The 22,718-nt window shown below is 38.8% G+C and overlaps 2 protein-coding genes across 12 annotated transcripts; one reads left to right on the top strand and one right to left on the bottom strand.

Moving 5' to 3' along the window:
* Positions 1–1,399: 1,399 nt before the first annotated feature.
* Positions 1,400–18,834, bottom strand: LOC106161223 (uncharacterized). 8 transcript variants are annotated; one of them, XM_086995391.1, is made up of 2 exons: positions 18,732–18,834; positions 1,400–4,293 (listed from the first exon to the last, which is right to left on the bottom strand). In XM_086995391.1, the coding sequence occupies exons 1-2, from the start codon at positions 18,786–18,788 to the stop codon at positions 3,217–3,219; spliced, it is 1,134 nt and encodes a 377-aa protein (XP_086851517.1). In that variant the 5' UTR covers positions 18,789–18,834; the 3' UTR covers positions 1,400–3,216. The 8 variants fall into 8 exon arrangements, with proteins under 8 accessions (XP_086851517.1, XP_023931314.2, XP_086851518.1 ...); XM_024075546.2 differs by lacking the exon at positions 18,732–18,834 and adding an exon at positions 17,202–17,340; XM_086995392.1 differs by lacking the exon at positions 18,732–18,834 and adding an exon at positions 16,967–17,195.
* Positions 17,447–22,718, top strand: LOC106161228 (uncharacterized). Of its 4 annotated transcripts, XM_086995394.1 has the most exons (6): positions 17,450–17,623; positions 19,359–19,493; positions 19,582–19,713; positions 20,788–21,370; positions 21,552–21,761; positions 22,371–22,714. In XM_086995394.1, exons 3-6 carry the CDS (start codon positions 19,642–19,644, stop codon positions 22,526–22,528), a joined length of 1,023 nt encoding a protein of 340 aa, XP_086851520.1. In that variant the 5' UTR covers positions 17,450–17,623; positions 19,359–19,493; positions 19,582–19,641; the 3' UTR covers positions 22,529–22,714. The 4 variants fall into 4 exon arrangements, with proteins under 4 accessions (XP_086851521.1, XP_086851520.1, XP_086851519.1 ...); XM_086995395.1 differs by having other exon boundaries at positions 17,447–17,623; positions 19,359–19,713; positions 21,552–21,666; positions 22,371–22,718; XM_086995393.1 differs by having other exon boundaries at positions 17,451–17,623; positions 19,359–19,713.

Here is a 22,718-nt window from a genome sequence, read left to right as displayed (position 1 = left end):
GTCCGAGATGTATAACATTAAATATATTTTAAAACTTTGTTCTTTACCGTGTCATTTGAAGTCTTAGACTCCATGGTGCAGTTAGAGACTGAAAGCAAAAACACCAGAAGTGTAAATCTTGAAAACTATTTCTTCAACTACCACGACCAAAAATTATTACATGTACAAACAGAGTACCATATACAAGAAGGGCTAAGTGAAATACCAGACAATTACATATCAACCAATTCAAACCAAACATAATTTACAGACTACCTGTATATTTTTTAAAAAATTCAAACTTTTAGGGCGCATTCAGATGCAAACATTGTACAAGTTGGGTCTGTCCAACTTTGGAAGGGGGGGGGGATTCTTTGGACAGTGTAATCAGTGGAATCAGCTTAATCAGAACATAGTTAATTACTCTCTAGCTGCGCCAGGTGGTTTGTCAAACAATTAAGCTGTTTCTATGGATTGTACTTTTAGCGAGAATCTCCCAAAGAGTCCCAGCTAGTAAAATGCGTGAATCTGAATGGGTGCAATTCATAGACTTCATCCAACTGTTCATCATGGGCGTCTGCAGAAAATTTTCCAGGGGGGGGGGGGGGGGTCAAAGTCATTGAAGGGGGAGATAATGATTGGCTGGGTACCCCCAATTAACATGCCCGCCAAAATTCCAGGGGGGGCCATTGCCCCCCCTGGGGACGCCCATGCTGTTCATCATCATTATGACTATCATTCATACTAAAGAAAATACACATGAAAGAACAACAATAAACAATAACCGACCTGCAGGAGTAATGGACTCCTGCTCCATCTCGAGGCGGGCCCAGTGACATAAAACTTTGCCTTCACCGGCAAAGTTTTGGAAGGTTGGGGCCATTCTATTCAGAAATGGTCCCCCTTCGAAGACCTCCCACTTTACAACCTTGAATGGAATAAAACAAATAGTGCATGCTTGATAAAAATAGTGCATGCTTGATAAAGTTAACAAAATCATTTATAAATCCTTCACATTAGTCCTAATTAAGGGATGTATAATATATTTAAATAAATTACAAGAAACTATAAAATTAATGTACGCAAAAAAAAAGAAAGAAAGAGAAGTGAAAGATAAATATATACCCATCCTAGACTTTTGAAGATTCTTTTGTCTATAGCTATTTATATAAGTTTGATCTTACCATCCAATATTTCATCTGCTTGCAGTCAGATTTCATTCATATGAATATGAAATCTGACTGCAAGCAGATGAAATATTGGATGGTAAGATCAAACTTATAGAATCTCCCAAATCATATTCATATGAAATCTCTGAAAGTCAAAAGATAGTACAAACAATCCAGACATTTTCAGAGCCTATAAATAATAATAAAAGGCCAGATACATATAAAATATAACTATTCTGTAAATGCATGTGTCGGTTTGCCTACACTTAAACGTTTATTCTTTTTCTTTACTGAGACCCACTTGCTTACTTAATTATAATGAAAGGTACAACATAACATAAAAATCAATAGCATTAAACCTTATGATTCATTATTTCCTAAAGTTAGTGGTATTGAGAATAATTTCTAAGAGCTCAAAAAAATTCTTACCGATTGATAGCAATAGAGCAAACGAGTGCGACGTCTCCTAGGAGACAATCACCCCTATTAACCAATCAGAAAAAAATTAAGATTCGGTATGAAGTGAGAACCAATCAAAACAGATTTAACAACTCATCTGATCTTGAGACCTCGAAAAGCAAAAATAAAAAATTGAACGGATATCAACAAGAATCTTTAATATCTAAAGATCTACCGGTAGATCTAAAAAAAAAGTAGTAAAAAAGTCTTCTTCACACAATAAGCATATCAGAAACCTTTAATAATCAGCCACCTATCAGTAGGCTTCAACTGTAATGCAATGGACTGCGTGCTACTCTGAGTGGTGTATAGGCCTATGCTCAAACAGCTCACGAACTGACATTCATGAACCATTTAAACATATATATGGAAAAAATTGAAAAAGAAACGACAAAAAGGTGAATGTCTGCCATTTAAGTTGTATTTTAAGAAAAAAGGGGGGTGGTTGGAATTGTCGACTTACAAAGAGGTGATGCATGATTCCCTTTTGTCAAAAAAAAAAAAACGCACTTTTGAGCAGTGTTATGATTGAAATAAATGTTATGTCTACAAATTTAATGGATTTCGGCATCGTCAAAAAAGATAACCATTTGTGTTTACAAGCGATGCCTAACTTAAACATCGGCACATTTCCCTATCATTCCGCATCATTCCCATTTTTTTCTCCCTCCTAAAAAGCATGATATAGGCAACAAATTGCTTGCTATATAATAATAATAATGAGTTTCAAATCTCAAAAAAAAAAAAAAAAAAAAAAAAAAATTCAAATGTTGTCACAAATGTAGCTTTATAGGCTATTGTTAAAAATCCACATAAAAGTCAGCATTATGTGTAAAATTGTTCGTGTTCACAGTTATAATTACGTATAATTGTTAAATTAAATATAAATATATTAAAGATCCAAAGATAATGTTTCTCTTTAATTTCTACCCGACGTAAAATAAAACATATTGTATTGTATTCCGCATCCCCTTAAAGAAATTATTTTTCGCTATCAAGAAGACAAAACAGGAGTTCGTAGGCCTACGTGCCCGCCCTCAACCCCCGTTTCCCATTGCATGCAAGATAAATCAGCCAACGCCAAAGTGAATTTTCTTTGGAAAAAATTATCCTATTCACGAATCATTGTTCGACCCTTCTTTGCACTTGTATTTTAAATAAAATTAAATTAAAATGTTTTTAATCAACTATTTGCAATTGGTTGTAAATGACTGCATGGTCAGTTTTTATTCCATTTCGGCTATGTCTTTCTGTACATTTTAGAGATAACAACCGAAGTCATTTACTTTTATTTGAGGTTTTGAGATTTGAAATTGGAAAGATTGGTATAGCTTTTAAGGATGCGTAGAGATACAAAATATGTATTCGGGATATTTCGAATGCGTACAGTACACATGTACTTGAAATTTTAAATGGGGACACCTTCTATTATTAATATTATTATTATCATTACTGGGCAACATTTTCACCAAATGCATATACCAGGACATGTACATATGCATTCGACTCAACATCAGACTGATTGACCGTTATGCTATCACTTCTATCACTACAAGTACTACTAAAATTACAATGTGCAATGCACGCTCACGGGGCGGACATATTGCCATTAGCTTCTATCAGAAGGCTGATGTTTTGTGCAGTAGTGCATATAACCTTCGTGAGACAATATGCTGTCATCTACATTTTTGTTTACATATAAAACGTCTAATGCTGAGAGTTTTAGAGGAATCCTGGGAAACACTGTGCATTCCTGGAAACCCCACCGTTCAAGTATTTCGCTTATTTCCCCAAATTTCTGTTCCGTTCTTTTGGCATCCTTACTTCCAAACCCGTGGATGTCATGGACCTTAAAATCCACCAAGATCATGTTGATTGTAAACTTTTCAAATGGGAAAGTTCGTAAAACTTCCAGCTCTGAATTTTCGATATCAAGTACCAAAAGATCTATGTGTCCTATGCCCACACTTTGAAGTATGGTGTCCAAACGAAAACAAAATATTTCATAAGACTTCGCCACGGTTGCCATTAATTCTTGGCGAGCTTCCGGGGTATTAAACAAATTCCCAACCAAACCACCATACATTCCAGCAGCTAGATACGTCCTTCTTCTTGACTCCGAGTCTAAACAGGCACTCAGTTTGAAGGACTCGGGTCGGTTCTTAACAAGTTCAACAAAAGCGACAGGGTTGGGTTCTATTAAAAGCCCTGTCCAATTCCGTTTTCGCGCCAAATACATGGTGTCAGAATAGGTCAACCCATCCCATTCACCAGCCGAAACAAAAACCCCGTTTCGTTTCTCGTTCAAAATGCTGTCAATGGCGGACGACTGCCCAAACTGAGATGTGTCCTTTACATTTTGACCTTTTGAAATGTCCTTGACCTCTTTCTCCGGCCACTCTGACACCATCGTCTGAGGAGCAAAAATCAAACTGTCCTTGATGAATCTCGTGACGTCAGGGCTGTGGTCAGTTCCCCCAAGTTCGGTATGAGTGACCAGTGATGACCAGTCTATCACAACACCAGGTTTCGGAACATTGGCTGGAGGTTCTGGAGTGGCTTCCTTGCAGGAAAATAATGCAGAATAGAGGTTTATAAGGGACCATAGAGCGAGGAGGATTACGCATGCTTGTATGATGACTTTCCGTATTTTCATGGGGACGACTGCCATCTTTTTGCGGGTGAACTGAAAAACAGGGAAAACTTAATTAATTCAGTCACTAAAACGTCCAATAAATGCCAAATATGAAAACTGATTAAGAATCACAAGGAAAGAGAAAATTATTTAGAAATAATGCCGTTAATGAATGAAGAAAGTGAGTTGACATTAGCGTCAACGACAAAATAAAAGCCATGGAGTGCTTTGTGCCAAAAATTCGCCCTATCTGCCATATGCCGGTATCTGTAATTCATGGGCCGATAATCAGATTCGGATACAATGCATTATAACTTTTGGAATACTTGTAAACAAATAAAATAAGTACTAGCGTACTGGATGGGCTTTTCTCATTGCATGAACACAACATGCTTACTACATGCCGCACGAACGTAAAAACCGTGCTCCACAAAATGGAAGAAAGATTTTTTTTAATAGCGGTAAAATTAATCCGACATTGGTAGCACTGCATGCCCAGATAGCATGCATACGTTGGGCCAACGTTGGCCCAACGTTGCCTTGGTTGACCGTGCAACGTTGGCCCAACGTTGGGTTTCCATCTAAGTGCTCACTTTGGCCAACGGTTGGCTGAACGTCTTTTTAATGCCAACGCATTGCCAACGTATTCCCAACCAAACTGCGTTGGCCCTACATTGGGCCAACTAATAACCAACATTGGTCCAACAATTACCCAACCTGTAACCAACAGTGTATTTACGTTGGTTCTACTAATAACCAACATCAGTCCAACGTATTCCCAACCAAACTGCGTTGGCCCTACATTGGGCCAACTAATAACCAACATTGGCCCAACAATTTCCCAACCTGTAACCAAGAGTGCATTTACGTTGGTTCTACTTATAACCAACATCAGTCCAACAATTACCCAACCTCAAACCAACAATGCATCTGCATTGGCCCAACGGTAGGCCAACTGGTCACCAAGTTATCTGCAATTTGCACAACAAATTATGACCCAACCTTAAACCAGGGGCACAGTGATTTACAGTGACCCAACATTGAGCTAAAGGCAAAATATTTTTTTTTGGAATCATATAGGTAGTAGGGCACTGTAATTACACGTCTGATGCACAGGCAGATCAATGTCGTGATGACATATCTTGAGCATCTGAAATCTGCAAACTGCAAGATAGACTGAAAAATTAGCAAGCTTTCTAAGGGATGAATCCTTCAGAGGACTACATCTGCCTGTGATCATTTACACTACACCTGGAAAATTGTCAATTAATAATTGTGGTTAAAACAAAAGATTAGTGATATATTTTGAACTGTTTAATTAATTCATAACATTACATAAAACAAATACCTTATACCAACTAATAATGATATGTGAATTGAAATATAATACAAAAAGACAGCAAAGAAAATTTTAATAAGATATTATAATATTAAATTTAAACATTAATAAGTGTGTCTTATATCAATTGTTACATGATTCACATCAAGAAAAAATATCAACAGTCCTATGACTTTTCACCTTATTCCTGGAGTCAAGGCATTTTACTACTAGTAAAGTGTTTTTTGCCCCATTTCAATTTTTAAAAATATTTTCATTAAATTAAATTTTAAACCAGAAACCCTTGTTAATGTCAGGTAAGATGCTTTTCATAAGTTATATGTCAAGTCTATAAAATCACAGTCTCTTCCTCCAGGCAAAATCTCAGACATTGTCTCTTTAAAAATCAAGTCAGTGTGAGTGGTCATATGAGTTCAATCTTTGTGTTTTTCCTCTCTTTCCTGTCCTGCACCTGTGTGATCTTTGGCAAAGCACAATTAGTTGGATGTATCCTCAATATATTTGTCTAACCAGTCACAGAAGAGTGTGCTGCACCTATATATAAGAGTGTATAGCTTGGAAGACAAATAAAAGCAGAAAACTGTTTTTTAACCCAAGGAATTTGACAAACTCTTCATAAAAAAAAATTATATTTTTTAATTCTAAAAACTATATGTTACTGATCAATAGATAAGCAAATGTGATTCTTAGTTGTGAACAGAAACATTTTTATTATAACAGAAACATTTTTCATTTCTATTGAGTTGTTAATTGGATACGTTGGCCCAACGTTAGGCCAACGTATGAAATAAATATGCACACGTTGGCCCAACGTTGGGCCAACGTGAGCATATTGCAGTTATGTTGTGCATATTATGATGTGGTTGGGCCAACGTTGGGCCAACGTATGACTACCAACGCCAACTATATGCCAACAAACCAACGATTCCCCTACGTTGGCCCAACGTATGCTTGCTATCTGGGTGGACGCTACCTGTGCATCACTCGTTATGGGACGATTAATTGCACTGCAGTGTTTACGAACCGTGTCCTAGAGCGCGTCAGTGAAACATTAACTTGATCCATTGGAAAAAACACTGCATACCTTAGTGTTACCTGATACTGGTGCGCCTACACGTCTCCAGTGAAAGTGCATACATCACATTAAAAGACATCTATATGTAACCAGTCGTACATGCAGGACACTGTCAAGGCTATCGTCTCCAGTGAAAGTGCATATATCACATTAAAAGACAACTAGCTGTAACCAGTCGTAGAACACTGTCAAGGCTAGTTGGTCTCTAATGCCCTTTATGAACGACCAGAAGGGGTAATCAAGTAAAGTCCCGCTCAAGTTTAAACTCCATATAGCCGAATTTCGACTAAATGAATAAATTATGTCACAGGTCACCGATTACCCATATGGACCCGTGTAAGGTCTAAACACACTAATAAAAATGTTCCAATAAACATTCCTTTACATTTTGGGCATTAAAAACAGTTTAAACTTTAAAATAACAAAACCAAATAGCCTATTCTAATGATACTTTTTTCGCATATTGAGTACCGTGGAATTAAGCGGCTAGGCGGGGGATTTAAAAGCACACTAACCCACTTCTTGTAGAACATACCCGAGGACGAGTAATACTTTTGGTAATATTTTAATTAATTAGATAAAATCTATTAATTAGTGTTGCGCAAATAATCAGATTAACTGGCCGAACCACTCCGCCGGTCACCGATCTTGGTTCTGCCTTAACTCGCGTGGAACCGGAAAGTTAGTGCGAGAATTGGGCTCGAGGAGGTGGCGGAATAAATTGAAAAATCATTGCTTAAGCGTGGGTTTGGAGCTTTTTTAATATTCTCTGTCGGCCTTTCAACTTTTATACACAGTAGTAAGTGAGAAAATACTTACAGACATTAACCAAAGATAAGAGAGGGAAAAATTCATTTTCGACTTCTGTACATTGCTTTATGTTCTTTTTTTTTTAAATAAAAAAGTGAGAAATAAAAGAGCAAACACAATGAAAGTTTAAGGAAATATTTCTTCACATAAAAGATATTTTTGTCCATTATATCATTTCAGTCAAATATGCAACTTGTTTTTATAACGCACATATTTCTTAAACTGCCCTTAATGCTGTTTGTGGCTATGATCACGTTTGATCGACACATGGTATTCAAACGACGCTACTTCTAGAGCTTTGTGTTAAGTTACGTTTAGTTCAACATTTAATGTATATTTAATTCATAATCACATTACCACATTTCCTTTTTAGTATACCTACCTAAACTAACAGTGCAAAGCAAATTACAGTAAAATGTACGTATTTCACATTGTGATTTGATTATACTGTCCATTTGAAAAAAAAAACATTACATGCTTAAAAGATAAAAATAATAATAATAATTATCAATAAAAGAAAATAAAAATTGCCTGCCAACCCTGTTTGGAGAAAGTCGCTGGTCGCGTTATACAGGGCACGGCTAATAATCATGCTTGCATGGCCATTAATGACCTACGTCAGTGCGAATGGGCTTTGAAATATTCATTTAATATGAAAATAGCAATTCATCAGCTGTACCCGTATATGCATAATGAGTCGAGTCTTTTTAGACGGCTGGTTTAATACATAAATGTCCATGGACTTATTCTCATTTAGCAACGTGAACATTTGTACTTGCTGCCACCGCAAACATAATCCATTATTCAAACTCTAATTAAATACACACGTATCAAAAATACAATTGCAGCACATACCAGTATGCCTACCATTAGTATCTTGGATATAAGGGTCTATTATAAGTGTGTTTGACACGTGGGACTGTTACAGGGCTAGTATGTTAAAGTTATACATGTATAAAGATAAAGTAAAAAACTAGACCCAAAAGTCATCCGGATCTATTGGGAATGTGGGTCAAGTGCACGCCATTTTGTTTGGAGGTATCCCTCTCTTATCCCCTTGTTTAAATACTGTAAAAATGGAAACGCGAAACAACCAAGTATTTTCCTATCCGTACACATTACGGGCGAATCGTCCTCGTCAACTTGCATTTTATACTTGCCAGGTAAGTAGGCCTACTTATCAACTGCATTTTCTGCTACCACCCTTTGACAAAACGCTGGAGCCGCCAGCTCTTTGGGTTGGATCAACTGCTAAGGGGGAGATCTGCTTTTCCTGTATCGTACCATTAACTGTCTCCTATAGCCCCATTTCTCTAGGTTTCAGATCGGAAGCTAGACGGCTTCATTGTTTGCAAATTTCCAAAAACCAAAAGTTGTTGCGAGTTCGAAAGGCAGTGAAGAAGGTAGTCAACATTAAAGCTGAAGGTCGAGAAAACATCAACTATATAAATATTTTCAAGGAGAGGCACCCTGACCTATTTCCTGACATTTTTACAATTCATCTCTTATTAAAACTAATGGCAACATCTACAGCATTACTTGATCGGAAGTCATCAACAGTGATAATATTGCATTTGTATGAGCCGTACTTCTCTAAACACCAATATTGCAACATAGAGTTTATACCAGTTACTGAAGCACTGGTGGAATCCCTGATATCAACGAAAGTGATTGCTCTATCCTCTACGACTGAGGGGGTTACATGCCCATCGTTATAACAGCATGTTCCCATGCGGTTTGCAAAATGTGCCATTTCTAACAAAGTACTCGCACAGCCTTCAAACCCTAGCGCCATGCGTAGCAGTAATGGCAAAGTACTACCAAAAGTCACAAACACTGCAACAATACCAAAAGTTCTCGCCCAAACATAATCTTTGCGGGGCAGTCTTTTCTTAGTCAGACGATTAATGCTCAAGAAGCAGAACATGATCAAAATAATTATCTGTACAGCTTGGAAGCCTAACACTGCACCGATTAGGTTTTTTGTTTGATGGGTCACGACTACAGCGCTGTAAGTTAAATCATTCTTGTAACGTATCCTGTCCATTGCTAAAATTCTTGCTCTACTTTTGAAAACATCACGCGGATTTGTTTTAAACTCAAAAGTACTTTTGATATACTGCTGCTCTGTGTTGTACAGATATAGGTGAGGGAACCCGAGGGAACTAAGTTCTACCCCGTCAAAATAAATTGCAACGTTTCTCTTGGTTTTCCATATATTCCCCACTGTGTTGGTCCCGTTGAAATAACGAACTGGTAACAGGTAAGGTCCAAGGTACCGAAACAGATGTTTGCCAAGTCTCTGTAATGCAGCAGACGACATGGAAACTTTTGCTGCTCCCCAAATAGAGCCAGGCTCATTTAAATGAGAAACTGTTAATATTATGAGCTCTTTGGGATTCTCTCGTGCAAAACGGGCAATTAAGGCCAACCCTTCCGAAATTTCCTTCCCCGTGATCCCGTGCCACCAGTAGAAATCACCGCCTGCTTTTAATGCACAAATCCTAAGATCCAAAACGCGATATCCCGCCTGAAGCTGGGAGAAGAAATCGCCGTCATGGTTACGGACCCAGCCTATCAAAAAGCTAGGAGCGACAACTTGGGCGATTTTAGACGCCAGCAAATGTTCCACTAAGTAACTGGCATTGTGGATAGAGTACGAACCTGAGTTGTGTGTTCCAGGTAACATCAAGTCGCTTAATTTTTTCTTTGCAATCAAGGGTCCTAATCGGGTCATCCAGTTCACTTTGATGTCATCTTTATAACTGGAGTGCAAGCAAGGGGATCCTGCACGCCATCTATCTTTCTGAACACACTCCCTGTTCCCGCCACACAAAGACACGGCTCTTGTATTTAGAGTTATTCTCATAACGTAAAGACATACGCAAAACAGAGATAGAACGAGAAAATGACCACAAAACCAATGTCTTATCATTATCATTCTCAACTGCAATTGCTGACCTAAGTTCAAGATTCGTTAAAATTAACGTTATTTAGTCTGCTTATCTTATGTAATTAGGCGATCATGAGCGTTCTCTATCCAATATATTCAAACCAGTCAACAGGAAAATTTTTGTTTGCTTTCAAACAGGAAAACCTTGGACCCCTCGATTTGAATTATGCCCTCATTTGATTATTACTTTTATGATTGTACAAAGACGCAGAGAAGAAACAATCAATGTGTTTTCTGACGTCTGTCAAAGGCGCACTTCCACTTGTACGGCAGAGTCATATATTTCTGGGTGGGGTACCGGAAAGTCAAAAACTCATTCACCTTGGCTGGACCTTGAACATTCCTCCCAAGGAAACGCACAGCTTTCGTCGGAAGGGTCAAGTCGACCGGGAGGAGGGTGAAAGGTTTCAGGATAAAAGTGTATGGGGGATAGTATCGGTACAGATACGTCTCAGATGTATCCTTTTTCCATCGGCCTAAATCAACATGTGCACCTTGACAAGTAATGGAACGATCCTGTTCAAATGTGCATCCACGACGGGTAAGGCGCTTCGTTAGCTCCGCGATGAAGTTTCTCTCGGCTTCGTCCGTCCAAGATGGCGGAACAAGGCGACTGACGTCTCCGTCGGCGTCGTGGTTCAGAATACCCGCGTGTCGATGTGCCCCCAGGAGAGTACCAAAGTCAAGCCAATAGGTCTGGTTTAAGCGCTCGTATTCTTCTATTACGTATGTGATTGCTCTTTCTAAGGCCTTGATTTTAACATCGGTTAGGTAACAGTCCTCGTTGAAGTGCGGAACCATTTGCTGAAATATCAACACGTTTGTGAAGAAGACTACAAGAATGGTGATCCATCGAAGGGTGAATAATCTGTACCGTAAATAAGGCCTGCAAATCATACTATGATACTTGGCTCGAAGATAAAAAGAGTTCGGTCACACTGGTATTACAATCATGTAGAATTGTACATCACTTTGAGGCACTCCGTTGTCGAGAAAACGTCTGTCGTATCCAAAACAATCTTAATTTTGACACGTTGGTACGATTACCCTAGTCCTTAATTTTTCAAGCTGGAACTGACTGTACGCCTGCTCTAATCTTTGTGTCGTCAAATCTTGAATCTCCAGACTTAAATCATTGCATCATTTTGTCTTGGTGCGTCTTCCAACCAACTTTAGTATTTTACCCTTTAACATTGATCCGTGTGTACGCCAATTAGTGTACTTAAATCGTTGAATCTTGATTTGTCTGGCAGCGGAGTCTTATTCTCGGATCGGTAAGCTCTGTGGCACATTAAGGTCAAGCGAACTCCACTCCAAAGGATTGCTGAAGAATTCAAAAATGTGTCTATCAGTCTGGCTGTCATTTTGAGAAACCGTTGGGCAACTTAAGTTATCTTTATAACACTACATGTTATCATCAATCACAAAGAAATTGTTCTCACTCGAAAATGAAATGAAGCATTTGGCAGGCATTACAAAGCTTTGTTTTATAGAGAACTAGAAAGGATATAACGGATTATGGCACACGTATCGGTTATGTGTTTTGAATATCCCTTTACAGTGGACGGGTACATAGCTGTACCTATATCAAAAAGAAAAAAGAAAAAAAAACCAACACTTAGCAAAACTCACAATTAGGTCCGACGACCAAGAAATTCAAAGGAGCGGGTATCAAAAACCTGAGTCTAAACTTGTACCTAATACCGTACCTTCCCCCAAAAAAATTCTATTCAATATTTGGCCCATAACTAGTAGATGAATTCCATATCTTGTTGTTAAGAAGTTAACCTGTATGAAAAACAGTCTACAACAGCTAATAGAGTGCACCACGCTTAATGGTTCTGGTAAATTAGCTATTTAATCAACCAACAATGAAATTTCACAAATTTAGAGATAAACACATCTGTCTTTTCAAAATTAAATCATATATTTAAAAAAATTTGCATAAAGTGGGATGTGGAGAGTGAGTTGAGTTTATCAGCTGCTTTAGGACGCCTAGGGAAAAACTGAATCTACTCTCCCCCCCTAAGGTAAGACAGAAAGAAGATTTAGGGGTTGGGTTATCCGCTAGCAACATTATTATCAAATGTGGTAGGCCCCCCAAAATTACGTAAAATGTATCTTTATAATTTTTGTGTGATTTTTGTGATAATACTTTTTCTGTGTGTTTTGCGCATTTAAACTGCAGCAGCACCCCAAAGTGCCATCACTTATGCTACATGCTATTGCAGTGTAATTATACATGGTCCAACACCTTGGTAAGTGTCATAAATTAAATGCAACTCTTAAAACCCCATGTTTTAGCAGGGCGTGAGAGGGGAGATCCATATCAAACAGAATGCCTGCACCCTAAACCAAGTTAATAACTGACACTACTCCCCCCAACCCACCCTCCGGCAGACAACACCCTGCTCTCAGGTGATTACAATTCCCAATCACGCGACAGCATCCCCTAAGCTCCAGGACCCGGTTGCACCAACGGGGCCTCGGATACGACCGTCGTAAACCGCAACGCCTGGCGTCCGTGTGCCAGGTTTTCTCTCCCTGTTTACGCCCGTTGCACCAAGACAAAAAAATGATCGTCTTAACTAAGCCCAAGTAACGCTCCGTTGCTTCACTGCCCAGCAATACGTGGATGGTATAATTGGGCAAATGAGGAGTACTCAGCTACAGTCATAATGGGATGATGACATCAATAAACACAAAGGGAGCATTTCAGTGACGGAGAAATTCATAAGCTACATTATTCCTTTTTGATTTAGAAATAAAAACGTTAACATACGTTAACTTTGCTTCTGCCTTATATATATATATATATATATATAGAGAGAGAGAGAGAGAGAGAGAGAGAGAGAGAGAGAGAGAGAGAGCAATAAAATCGTAAATATATTCCGAATCAAAATATTATTATAGCATGCTAAAAAATTAAATCTTTGATTGATTAGACCTGTTGTAAATGAGAAAAAGCGTTTGAGGCAGTACGTATTTCTGTTAATGGATTTGAACACCTTCACATTTGTTATTGAATCTTTTGAGTCTGAAAATAATAGAGAGCAAAGGCTTCGTGTCAACCTTTATGTCGATCAATAGTCCCCAAACATGTAGAGAAACATGTTTACAACGTATATAATGAAAAAATTTTAACCTACTTGTTGTGAAAGACGTCTGTCAATCACCGTTTACCACAAACTTTTGAAATAAAGATGAGCAACAGGTGAGACGCGTTAAATAGGCTATGTGTACGGACAAGGCCACATCCCACTACAGTGGTCTCGGCGATCGAGTGACAAAGCGACTTCATTTCCATACGTTGAATAGGCGAGGAAGTGAATAAATGAGGTAATCACCGGCGTCAATGGTGCAATGGAGTCTCACACAGAACAATTTTGACCAACATGGACACTCCGCCTTAAAGGCAGCTAGTCTGTATTTTATACAGTCTTTGTTCCGAACCTTTGTCAAGCTCGGCTGACCGCCAACCAGCTAGGTCGCTTTGGTTTAGGGGCCGTTCATATTGAGTCAGTGCGAACTATCTAGTATTCCAATGTACTCGTATAATCACCAGCTTCTATGGGGTTTTTTTTCAATGCCAGGAGGAGGCGTGTTAATCTGTCAAACTGATTGCATTCAGCGAGAGTCTCCCCGAGGTTGGATCGATCTACGTAGATCGATTGTTTCATTGGGAATGAGCCCTAATTCGCTGAGCTATATTGTATGTATAGGGGTTCGCCTTTTCATTGGATTGAGTGGTGACCCACACATTTTGCGCACAGGGTAATTGTTTCTGCTTTATATTATACTGAGTATATACATACACATGTAGTGTACGCGTTGACGGTATCTGGACATGCTGGACAATTCATGCCACCCGTAGGCCTACAAACCTCAGACAGGCGATGCCCATATGGTTATCGCCTGTGCTAGGTCGCATGGAACTGATTCTTCAAGCACATTGTCATATACATGAAGATGTTAGACTCAATCCGTTCTCGCACTAAGGGCCCCTTTACACTGGACGGCGTCCTTTCTGCGTCCAGCAGTCCGGCCCCATTTGAGAGTTAAAAAATTATAATATTTTACGTGCCGACAACTGGCTGATCATTGAGCATTCATTCTGATACAAAATTAATGCTCGTGCCTCCTAATTAAGACCACAGCGATGCCAAATTTCATGGTCGCAGAAAGGACGCCGTCCAGTGTAAAGGGGGTATAATAACCGTAATCCAAACGCAAGTTTTCTGTCAAACCAAACTTGTTGTGTAATAAATAATACACTGTCACGTGAGTTATATAATATGCCAGAACACCTCGAACGACTGCAAGAGGTGTACATGTTCAATGCACGTGTTACGAGAGTTGGCAGTGACATACCTGTACAAACTTAGATAAAATGTCTACATTTCACCGAAAAATACCCCTAAAACAAAATTAAGAATCTCCACGGTCACATAACATCTCTAGGTATGTACGTGTATATAGTCTTGTATCATTGCATTGTCCCTGTTATTAATGAACATTTTTTGCCTGTTAGTACATCTGTAGTCATTCTAAAACAATATCTTGATCTATTAAAATATCCATAAATAAAAACGAGAATTAATACATGAAACTGGAACCCTTGGCAAACTTTATCTCGCCGGTTCCAAGGTACTTAACCAATTTAACGAATTTGCCAATCCCCAAGTTACAACATCCATTTAATTTTTATTCTCGTTGTTATGCAGCCAGACAAAGTGAAGGTTAAATACTTGAATGTGGGTCTTCATCATTCCCCAACCGGGAACGTCAGATATTAAATTAGAAATAAATTCATTGTAGTATTTTCTCACAAGACGAACAATTTAATTCGAAATATGGTAAATTGAATTCTGGACAATCTGCCGTCGTGTGTTCAAAATAAGTATGTGAGAGGACAAAACGAGATTAACATCACGTTGTTTCACTTTTATTTTAAGAGTGATAACATATTATTTCATTTATTTCTTGTTTCGAATTAAGCATGGCATGGGTAGGAAAAGGGCTATTTAGCGGATGATTTACAGGGATAATAAGTTTTGTTCTCTATGTCAGTGAAAATAGTTTTGTCAAATTTATGCTTTCCCTCACAATTAATACTTCTGTCAATTTACCAAACAGGATGTCATTGTAAAATATTAAAACACGAGAGATGAACTCAGTTATGGGATAGAGATGAAGTCATTTATGTTGTAATTATCAATAATTTAAATTTGAGTCGGAAATGACAAAGCTTAGAGATTGTAGTTAGGATAGCCCCTCCAATGCAATCAATTTCAGAACTACCGCACACAGGCATCAAATCTTCCAGCCATACTTTCGCAACCGGTTCCCGTTCAGAGCAACGTCATTAACGTATACAATTCAAAGCGAGTTTTCTTTTCTGAAAAAAGTGAATCTTTCTTCATGCTTAGCTGACCCAATTTTAGAAAAGACATACAACCTTGATGACAATTTGCTTCCGGCCACAATGTTTACCATAATTCTTTACCCCACCCCCAAACTCTGAACCCCTCCGCCTAGGCCTACGAGGATGGAATGTATTCAGTCATATATCAAACACTTCCAAAAACTACATATATATACAGCATAGAGAATAGGAGTAAAACACGTCACATATCCAATTTAGGGGGTGCCGCTAATACTTAAGTAAAATAAAATTGAAAAAAAAAATAATAATATGATAATCATACATGCAGTCATATGATGGGCTACGTCAGCATGACCAACACTTTAGACTGAGACACTGATCGACTTTTACCACTGGCAAAGCCAGTTAAATTTTTCGACAATTAAAATAGAAAAGACGGTCGGGAACCACGCCATGCTGGACTAACCATTTTGCCACATGGTTGATGACCGGTATGCAAAGTAGAAATTATGACAGATTTTGAGCAAAACTGGCCAAATTAACATGCGCTAGTCTTTAATCATACTTGATAACTAAGGCGAAAAGACAAAACATACACCAGCTTTCAGGGTGTAAAATAACATGTGATTGCCAACTTGCCGGAGATAAAGCATACATGATGATTGATGTGAAATGTTGAATAAAAATGTGGTACAGAAATAGCACTTCGACTCCTTAGAATATCAGTGACTTACCCTGTGTTTTTTATGTCATTTTTTAATGTTTTTTTAAATTAAATTTGAACAATGCACGCTTACCATGGTACAGATGGACACCCATAGCTATACGTATCACATATAGGCCTCTGTGCTGCAAGTACGGTGGTCGAGATAGATTAAATCGCCGTATATAACCTGTTGACACTTTTCCTGCGCACCCCCCCCCCCCCCACTCCACCCGCTGACAGTGCCAGTACTGACATAATAAATGGATTTATTTAATTAGTCAGCTTAGCTATCACAGTTAAGTAGTGTAAACGAGGACTTACAACTTAAATAAGTTGAAGATTTTCTTTTACGACATATTTGATTTACCCGTTGACAGTTTTTTCTGTTCACTCCTACGGACTTGGTACATGTACATGTAGCAACTGAATTTTAAACTGAATTGCCTGTTCATTACCTCAGTCTTGAAGAAGACTTGTTAGCTCCTCCTGGGAAACTACTTTCATATTTAAAATCCTTAGGTTGTTTTGTGAAATATGTGCCCCTGGCTATACGCGTCTTTATCTCTTCTGTCAAAAAAGTTGCCGGGCTGGTTACTGATTGTAGATAACTTCCGCTTCTCGAATGACATCTAATTATTTCCCAAATGTATAATAAATACTTTTATGGGGTTGACTTAGTCCATCACATACCTTTCGAATTGCAGTCCAATCGGACGTAAACGTCCACCATTCTTTATCGAGTCGACGCAATTGGATCGGACTTGGCTGACAGCAGTTAAAGTCGGTCAGCAATTGGCGTCATTATCGGCTCGCACACGTTATGGTAAGATGGTCAAGTACAAAAAAAAAGGATAACATTTCAGCACACGTTGTTACGCTGAAAGCTTTTCTAGCCACAGGTAAATTAACCTAGTTCCACTGGGGCATAGTTGACTCTCGATCCAGGCTGGAGTTTTATTCATATGACCGTGAACTATGCACCAAAACATTTAGATTTTTTGTTATTTTTTCAGTTGCTGGGGAAGCTAAGCTGGAGGGAATCTGTGCGTGGAGAAAAGGCTCGGTCTGATAATACAGTATAGTCGCCACTATGATATCGGGTCTATATGCAAGTAAGTTGCCACAGAGCTTTAAATTGTCCTTGTTTCATTCCACAAAAAGTGAACCTTTGAGCCAAGCCAATCACGCACACCTTTTGTTTAAGGATGCGTTCACAATGAATCTATCGTACTAGGTTCTGCGCACTCACTCCACAAGGATTCTTGCTTAATGCAATCATATTGACCGATTAATAGGGGAGACCGGGGCTAGTTGGACCCCGGGGTAAGTTGGCCCCCCATCAATTTATGACAAAGTACCGGTAACTATGTGGTAAAAGAATATGATCACATCATTTTGTAAAGTGACCGTATCCAATAGTGCTAAGAAAGCGTCAGCAGTGAGTCCAAATGAAATAATTAAGCATCCTAAAGTAATTTTATTAAAGAGACTTGATGGGGGGGGGGGGCAACTTACCCCGGGGTTCAACTAGCCCCGGTCTCCCCTACCCCTCCTCTTGTTTCCATCTAGTATTAAGACAAGCCTTTCTGTGTTCTACACAAAGCCAGGAGGAGGCGTGCTTACCTGTTAATCTGATTACATTAAGCAAAAGTCCCATTGGAGTTAATGGGCAGTAGCTAGTATGATAGCCTCATTATGAACACACTTTATACTTGTGTACTTTTGACTTGCCCTCATATTTTTGCTGCAAACCATTATATGTATAATGTAGATATAAGCAATGTGTGTAACACTCACAATGTAACACTGTTAAAACGTTATATAAACAGTTATGCAAATATAATATAAAATGTGTGAATGACACAAAAATGTGTGACAGGACTGAAATCTTAACTTTTTGCTGTAATGACCCTCTTTAAGTCCCGTCATCCCTTTATTCAAAGCTTGACAATTGGAAAGTAAATCTGCAAAAGGGTCCGGTTTTCATCGGACACAATGTAAAAAGACTGAGAGTTAGGAACGAATACTATTGACGGCAATCCCAGTGCACTGATTTTTATCCTTGTCGCCGAAAAGTTAATTCTGCATAGCACCTCTGCCAGATTCGCATGTCGTACTGACAGCCTCATTTCAAACCATCTCGGATGATTTCCAAACCTGATAGGCTACGGACCTTGCAACCCAATAATCTCAAAAGGAACCCTGCAGTTTTTAACTCACCTGTGTCGTAAGCATAATCACTTTTGATCGCAAGCAGTATTGACTCATGCTTATCATGTCACAGAGCGCATTCTCAACGAATTAAGCCAGGCTTTACAAAGCCGGTGACCTAAATATGACGGACGTACATGAAAGAAAAACCGCCTAATCTTTTAATAGTCTCTCCGCCTCTCACACGCCTCCCCACACGTCGTCCCTGCGGGGTACAGTAATTAAATCTCGGCTCCGAACATTAATATTTCCGTGAATATCTCTGGTGATATTATCTCCGTAGATAGTCGATTCATTGCTGCTCTACGGGCCAAATTATTCCTTTTTCGTCTCTGTTTTCAAAGATAATAGAACAGAAGAGCTTTTTTCCTTCGATCGCCTTCAGCCGCCATGCTTTCTTCACCACGAGTTTAACTGATGAGCATGCGCACTTAATATTTCTCAGGTAGCTTCCGCATGGCGAACGGAGTCGAGATTTAATTACTGTACCCCGCAGGGACGACGTGTGGGGAGGCGGAGAGACTATTAAAAGATTAGGCGGTCTTTCTTTCATGTACGTCCGCCATTTTTAGGTCACCGGCTTTGTAAAGCCTGGCTTAATTCGTTGAGAATGCGCTCTATAACTATCATTTTCAGGATACTTATCGGAAGCTAAGACCAGCATCGCTTGGACCATCATGGACCAAAGAGACATTAGTTCCCATTATGGCATTAATTACGCAGTGAACATCTCGCAGCCTGAGCAGTCAAGCAGTTTGTCAAATTAACGTGGTAATTGTATCTCCTCATAAATTAGAAAATAGTCAAGAAAACAACAAGGACCTACCTGTATTTGTTGCAGTAACGCACTTTTTTTCAGCGCCAAATAAAACCATCAACGGCACCTGGCATCTGGATGCACAAATAGAAGAAACAGCCAATGGATTGGCGTGGAATAGTTTGCCCACGCAATTACCTGGGTAGCCTCATCAGAGCGTTATTACTAATAACGGTAGGAACCAAGGGTGCTTTCCCAGAGATTTAGATCGATCTAAAGATTAAGATTTAGATCGACCTAAGTCCCTGGGGGTTCACGCTAAATTGCAGTCAGTCGAGCGGGCACCATAGTTAATTACCCCCTTACAGCTTTTAGTAGGCGGGACAGACGCTTAAGCCGGCCAAGCTGACAGTAATCTAGTGAGACTCCCCACAGGGATAGATCGATCTAAAAATCTATGGAAATGGGGTGCAAGATATTTAAAGGTTACAGTGGTGTATTGGACATAAGTTAGTTTTCTTTTTGTCAAACAGTAAAGTCTCAATCTTGGATAGTTAAAGCATTATCTCAAGTGTATTCACTTGTTCAAAAATAAATTCACTTTTGAAACATTCCCTGTCCGGCAATGGGGCATTTTAATAAATTCACAGTGGACTTAAGTTTATATCTTCGTAACATCATTTTATATACAAGCTATCCATCTTTAAGCTCCGCCGATTCTAATAGTATATAAGTAAATGCGATTTATATAACTGTTTGTTTTGTGCTTTTTGGGGGGCAAAATAAACTGACGGTCGCCATAGTTGACCAAATCGATTAATTACAATGTGTTCAGGCGAATAAACGGCATGCCCATTCGGATAACCAGTACATAATCACGCCCACATAGCTCCAGTCTATTAGCACTCTTGACCTGCATGTACCTTCATGTGATTGCCGTAATCAAATGATTTGCAATATAATTAATGACCTCCCTGTTTCAAACTCGACGATAAATATCCATAGAAAGCAATAGTGCTGTTTTATTGCGTGCATCACCACGTCTGCCCGACAAACAATTAAGTTAATTTGACCATCGGGTAATCCACTTCATTTTCATTATAAGCCTAATGTATTTCTAAAACAGATAAAAACGGAAGGACCTTAGAATATCTGAAACCATATTATATGTGTATACGGCCGGTTTGCAAATATGCATTAATCTTTTATTAGTGGTATTCCATAAAAAGTGTTTATTTGAGTCAGTGACGCAGACATTTTGTTTAATGTGGGGATGATCAGTGAATTAAGATAAACGTATATTTTCAGATACTCTTTTTCTTGGTATATGGGAGTCTGGAGCAACGATGTAAGGAACCCGGAACTAATAAAAAGGACATAGCAATTAGAAAATTTCTCAGTAAAGGAGAATCTTTTCAGAGGAGATCTGGTGACATTCAACTTCCCGTCGAACACGTCAAAAATGTCACCGTTGTCACCGCGTTTTTTAGCCTGGGTAATTTCATCAAGGGGACATTGCTGCGTAGGGAGGATTTCTACCAACAGAACGCTGGGAAAATCGCCATGGTCCGGAACCCTTTAATCTTCTACACAAATTCGCCAGAAATAGCACAACAAATTACGTTCTTCCGACGCTCATATCAACCGTCTTTACAAACAGATGTTATCATAATGAATATAAATGACTCTTGGGCGTTTGGGCTTAGACCTAGAATCCAGGCGATTTTTAATCAAGTCGGGTACCCTAAGTACCACCCGCAGACGATCAACGCCAATTATTCAGTGGCCATGCACGCCAAATATGAAGTTATGGCTGACGCCATCAAAAGTGGCCGCGTGCGCACAACCCACGTGTGTTGGATGGATTTTGGCATATGGAGAAACGAAGAAGGTGTAATTTATTATCTTCTTGCAGTGACATAGCGCTTAATTTTGTCTATATATTTACGACAACTGCTAAAGTGTTTTATCAAAATTTTAGAAAGACATAACTCTGAATCCATTTTATACATTTTACATCATGTGACATGCTTTTAAGGTAGCAAATGTACTGAAGGTTTCCTCTTTTCCAGGAGAAGGGTTTGAAGTTGGCATACCCAATGACGTCATTGACGGCCACGTGGCTTATACCGAGATCGAGGCCAATTCAAATCCAACCCCAAGGAACATCGTGTATCTGGATATGGTGTGGGTAGTTGGGGCGTTTTTTATTGGGCGGGTCGAGGCAGTGCAGACATTGTGTACTGACTACCGGCGTGGCGTGCACTGGATGATTAAACACTGTAAGACAAACAGTGTAAAATTATTTAAGTTGACCCCCTCCCCCTACCATGAACGCGAAAATTGCAAGAATTACTATATTGTACTCTGGCCATTACAAGTAGTGTTGCCATTTCGATATGTAATACAGACTCATTAATTGAACGTAGCAATTAGAATAGAACAATTATTATAAATGTAGGACAGGGATTAATAATATAACTTTAATTCTGCTAGTTAGCTAAAAAATTATCATTCCTAAGTATCGTACTTGTTAAAGATCTCTGCAAAGAATTAAAAACTAAAAGAAATCTGGTACATTTACCTTTTAACGCATACTTCTTTAATTGACTGAGGTCTTTGGAGAAGTTGCATGCCGTTCCATTTATTTTCACATCATGTAAAAGTTACTTTTAGAAGTCGTAGTAATTTCACGCTATGGTATTATTGTACTGCATAAGCAAAACCCTACCATAAAAATTAAATCCAATATACGGTCTCTTCAATGAAATACCGTTTATCTGATAAAGAAAAGAAAAGTTAACAAGTTATTATTATTATTTTTTACTTATTTATTTATTTTTTTATTATTTTTTTTTTTTTTTGTTCATCGTGTTTTCCTTTCTTTTCAGTCCTGATGAGCACAGACCAGCAAGTGATCTACACGCTGTATAGCAAGCACTCTAAACTCAACCCTAGGGTAAATATACAGACGTACAGGGCCCCGGCAGAGTTCAGTCATAGTCCTTGGTACTACCTGGCATACAGATGTCGGCGAGCTCTGCACTGAGATACATTCTTGATGAGCATGGGACATGCGTATATACATACAATAGACAGACATACCACTACAGTACCCTCTACCAGGGCGACAGACTGATTTTTCACAAAAAATTCACATATATGTCTTTAAATAAATAGTCGGTCATTTAAAAGTTCTCCGTCTTCTGGAAAATTTGCCTATAATATATATATATATA

This window comes from Lingula anatina, chromosome 9, assembly GCF_051362555.1.
Source record: "Lingula anatina isolate TDL-2025a chromosome 9, LinAna3.0, whole genome shotgun sequence".
Taxonomy (NCBI): domain Eukaryota; kingdom Metazoa; phylum Brachiopoda; class Lingulata; order Lingulida; family Lingulidae; genus Lingula; species Lingula anatina.
The sequence above is the reverse complement of the archived record's forward strand: the minus strand, read 5'-3'. Positions and strand labels throughout refer to the sequence as shown.

Coding starts and splice junctions, on each gene's coding strand:
- LOC106161223 (XM_086995389.1), bottom strand. CDS start 10,407: ATGATAATGATAAGACATTGGTTTTGTGGTCATTTTCTCGTTCTATCT.
- LOC106161228 (XM_086995394.1), top strand. CDS start 19,642: ATGGATTGGCGTGGAATAGTTTGCCCACGCAATTACCTGGGTAGCCTC. Junction 21,371..21,551: donor CATATGGAGAAACGAAGAAG/GTGTAATTTATT, acceptor CCTCTTTTCCAG/GAGAAGGGTTTGAAGTTGGC. Junction 21,762..22,370: donor GCACTGGATGATTAAACACT/GTAAGACAAACA, acceptor CTTTCTTTTCAG/TCCTGATGAGCACAGACCAG.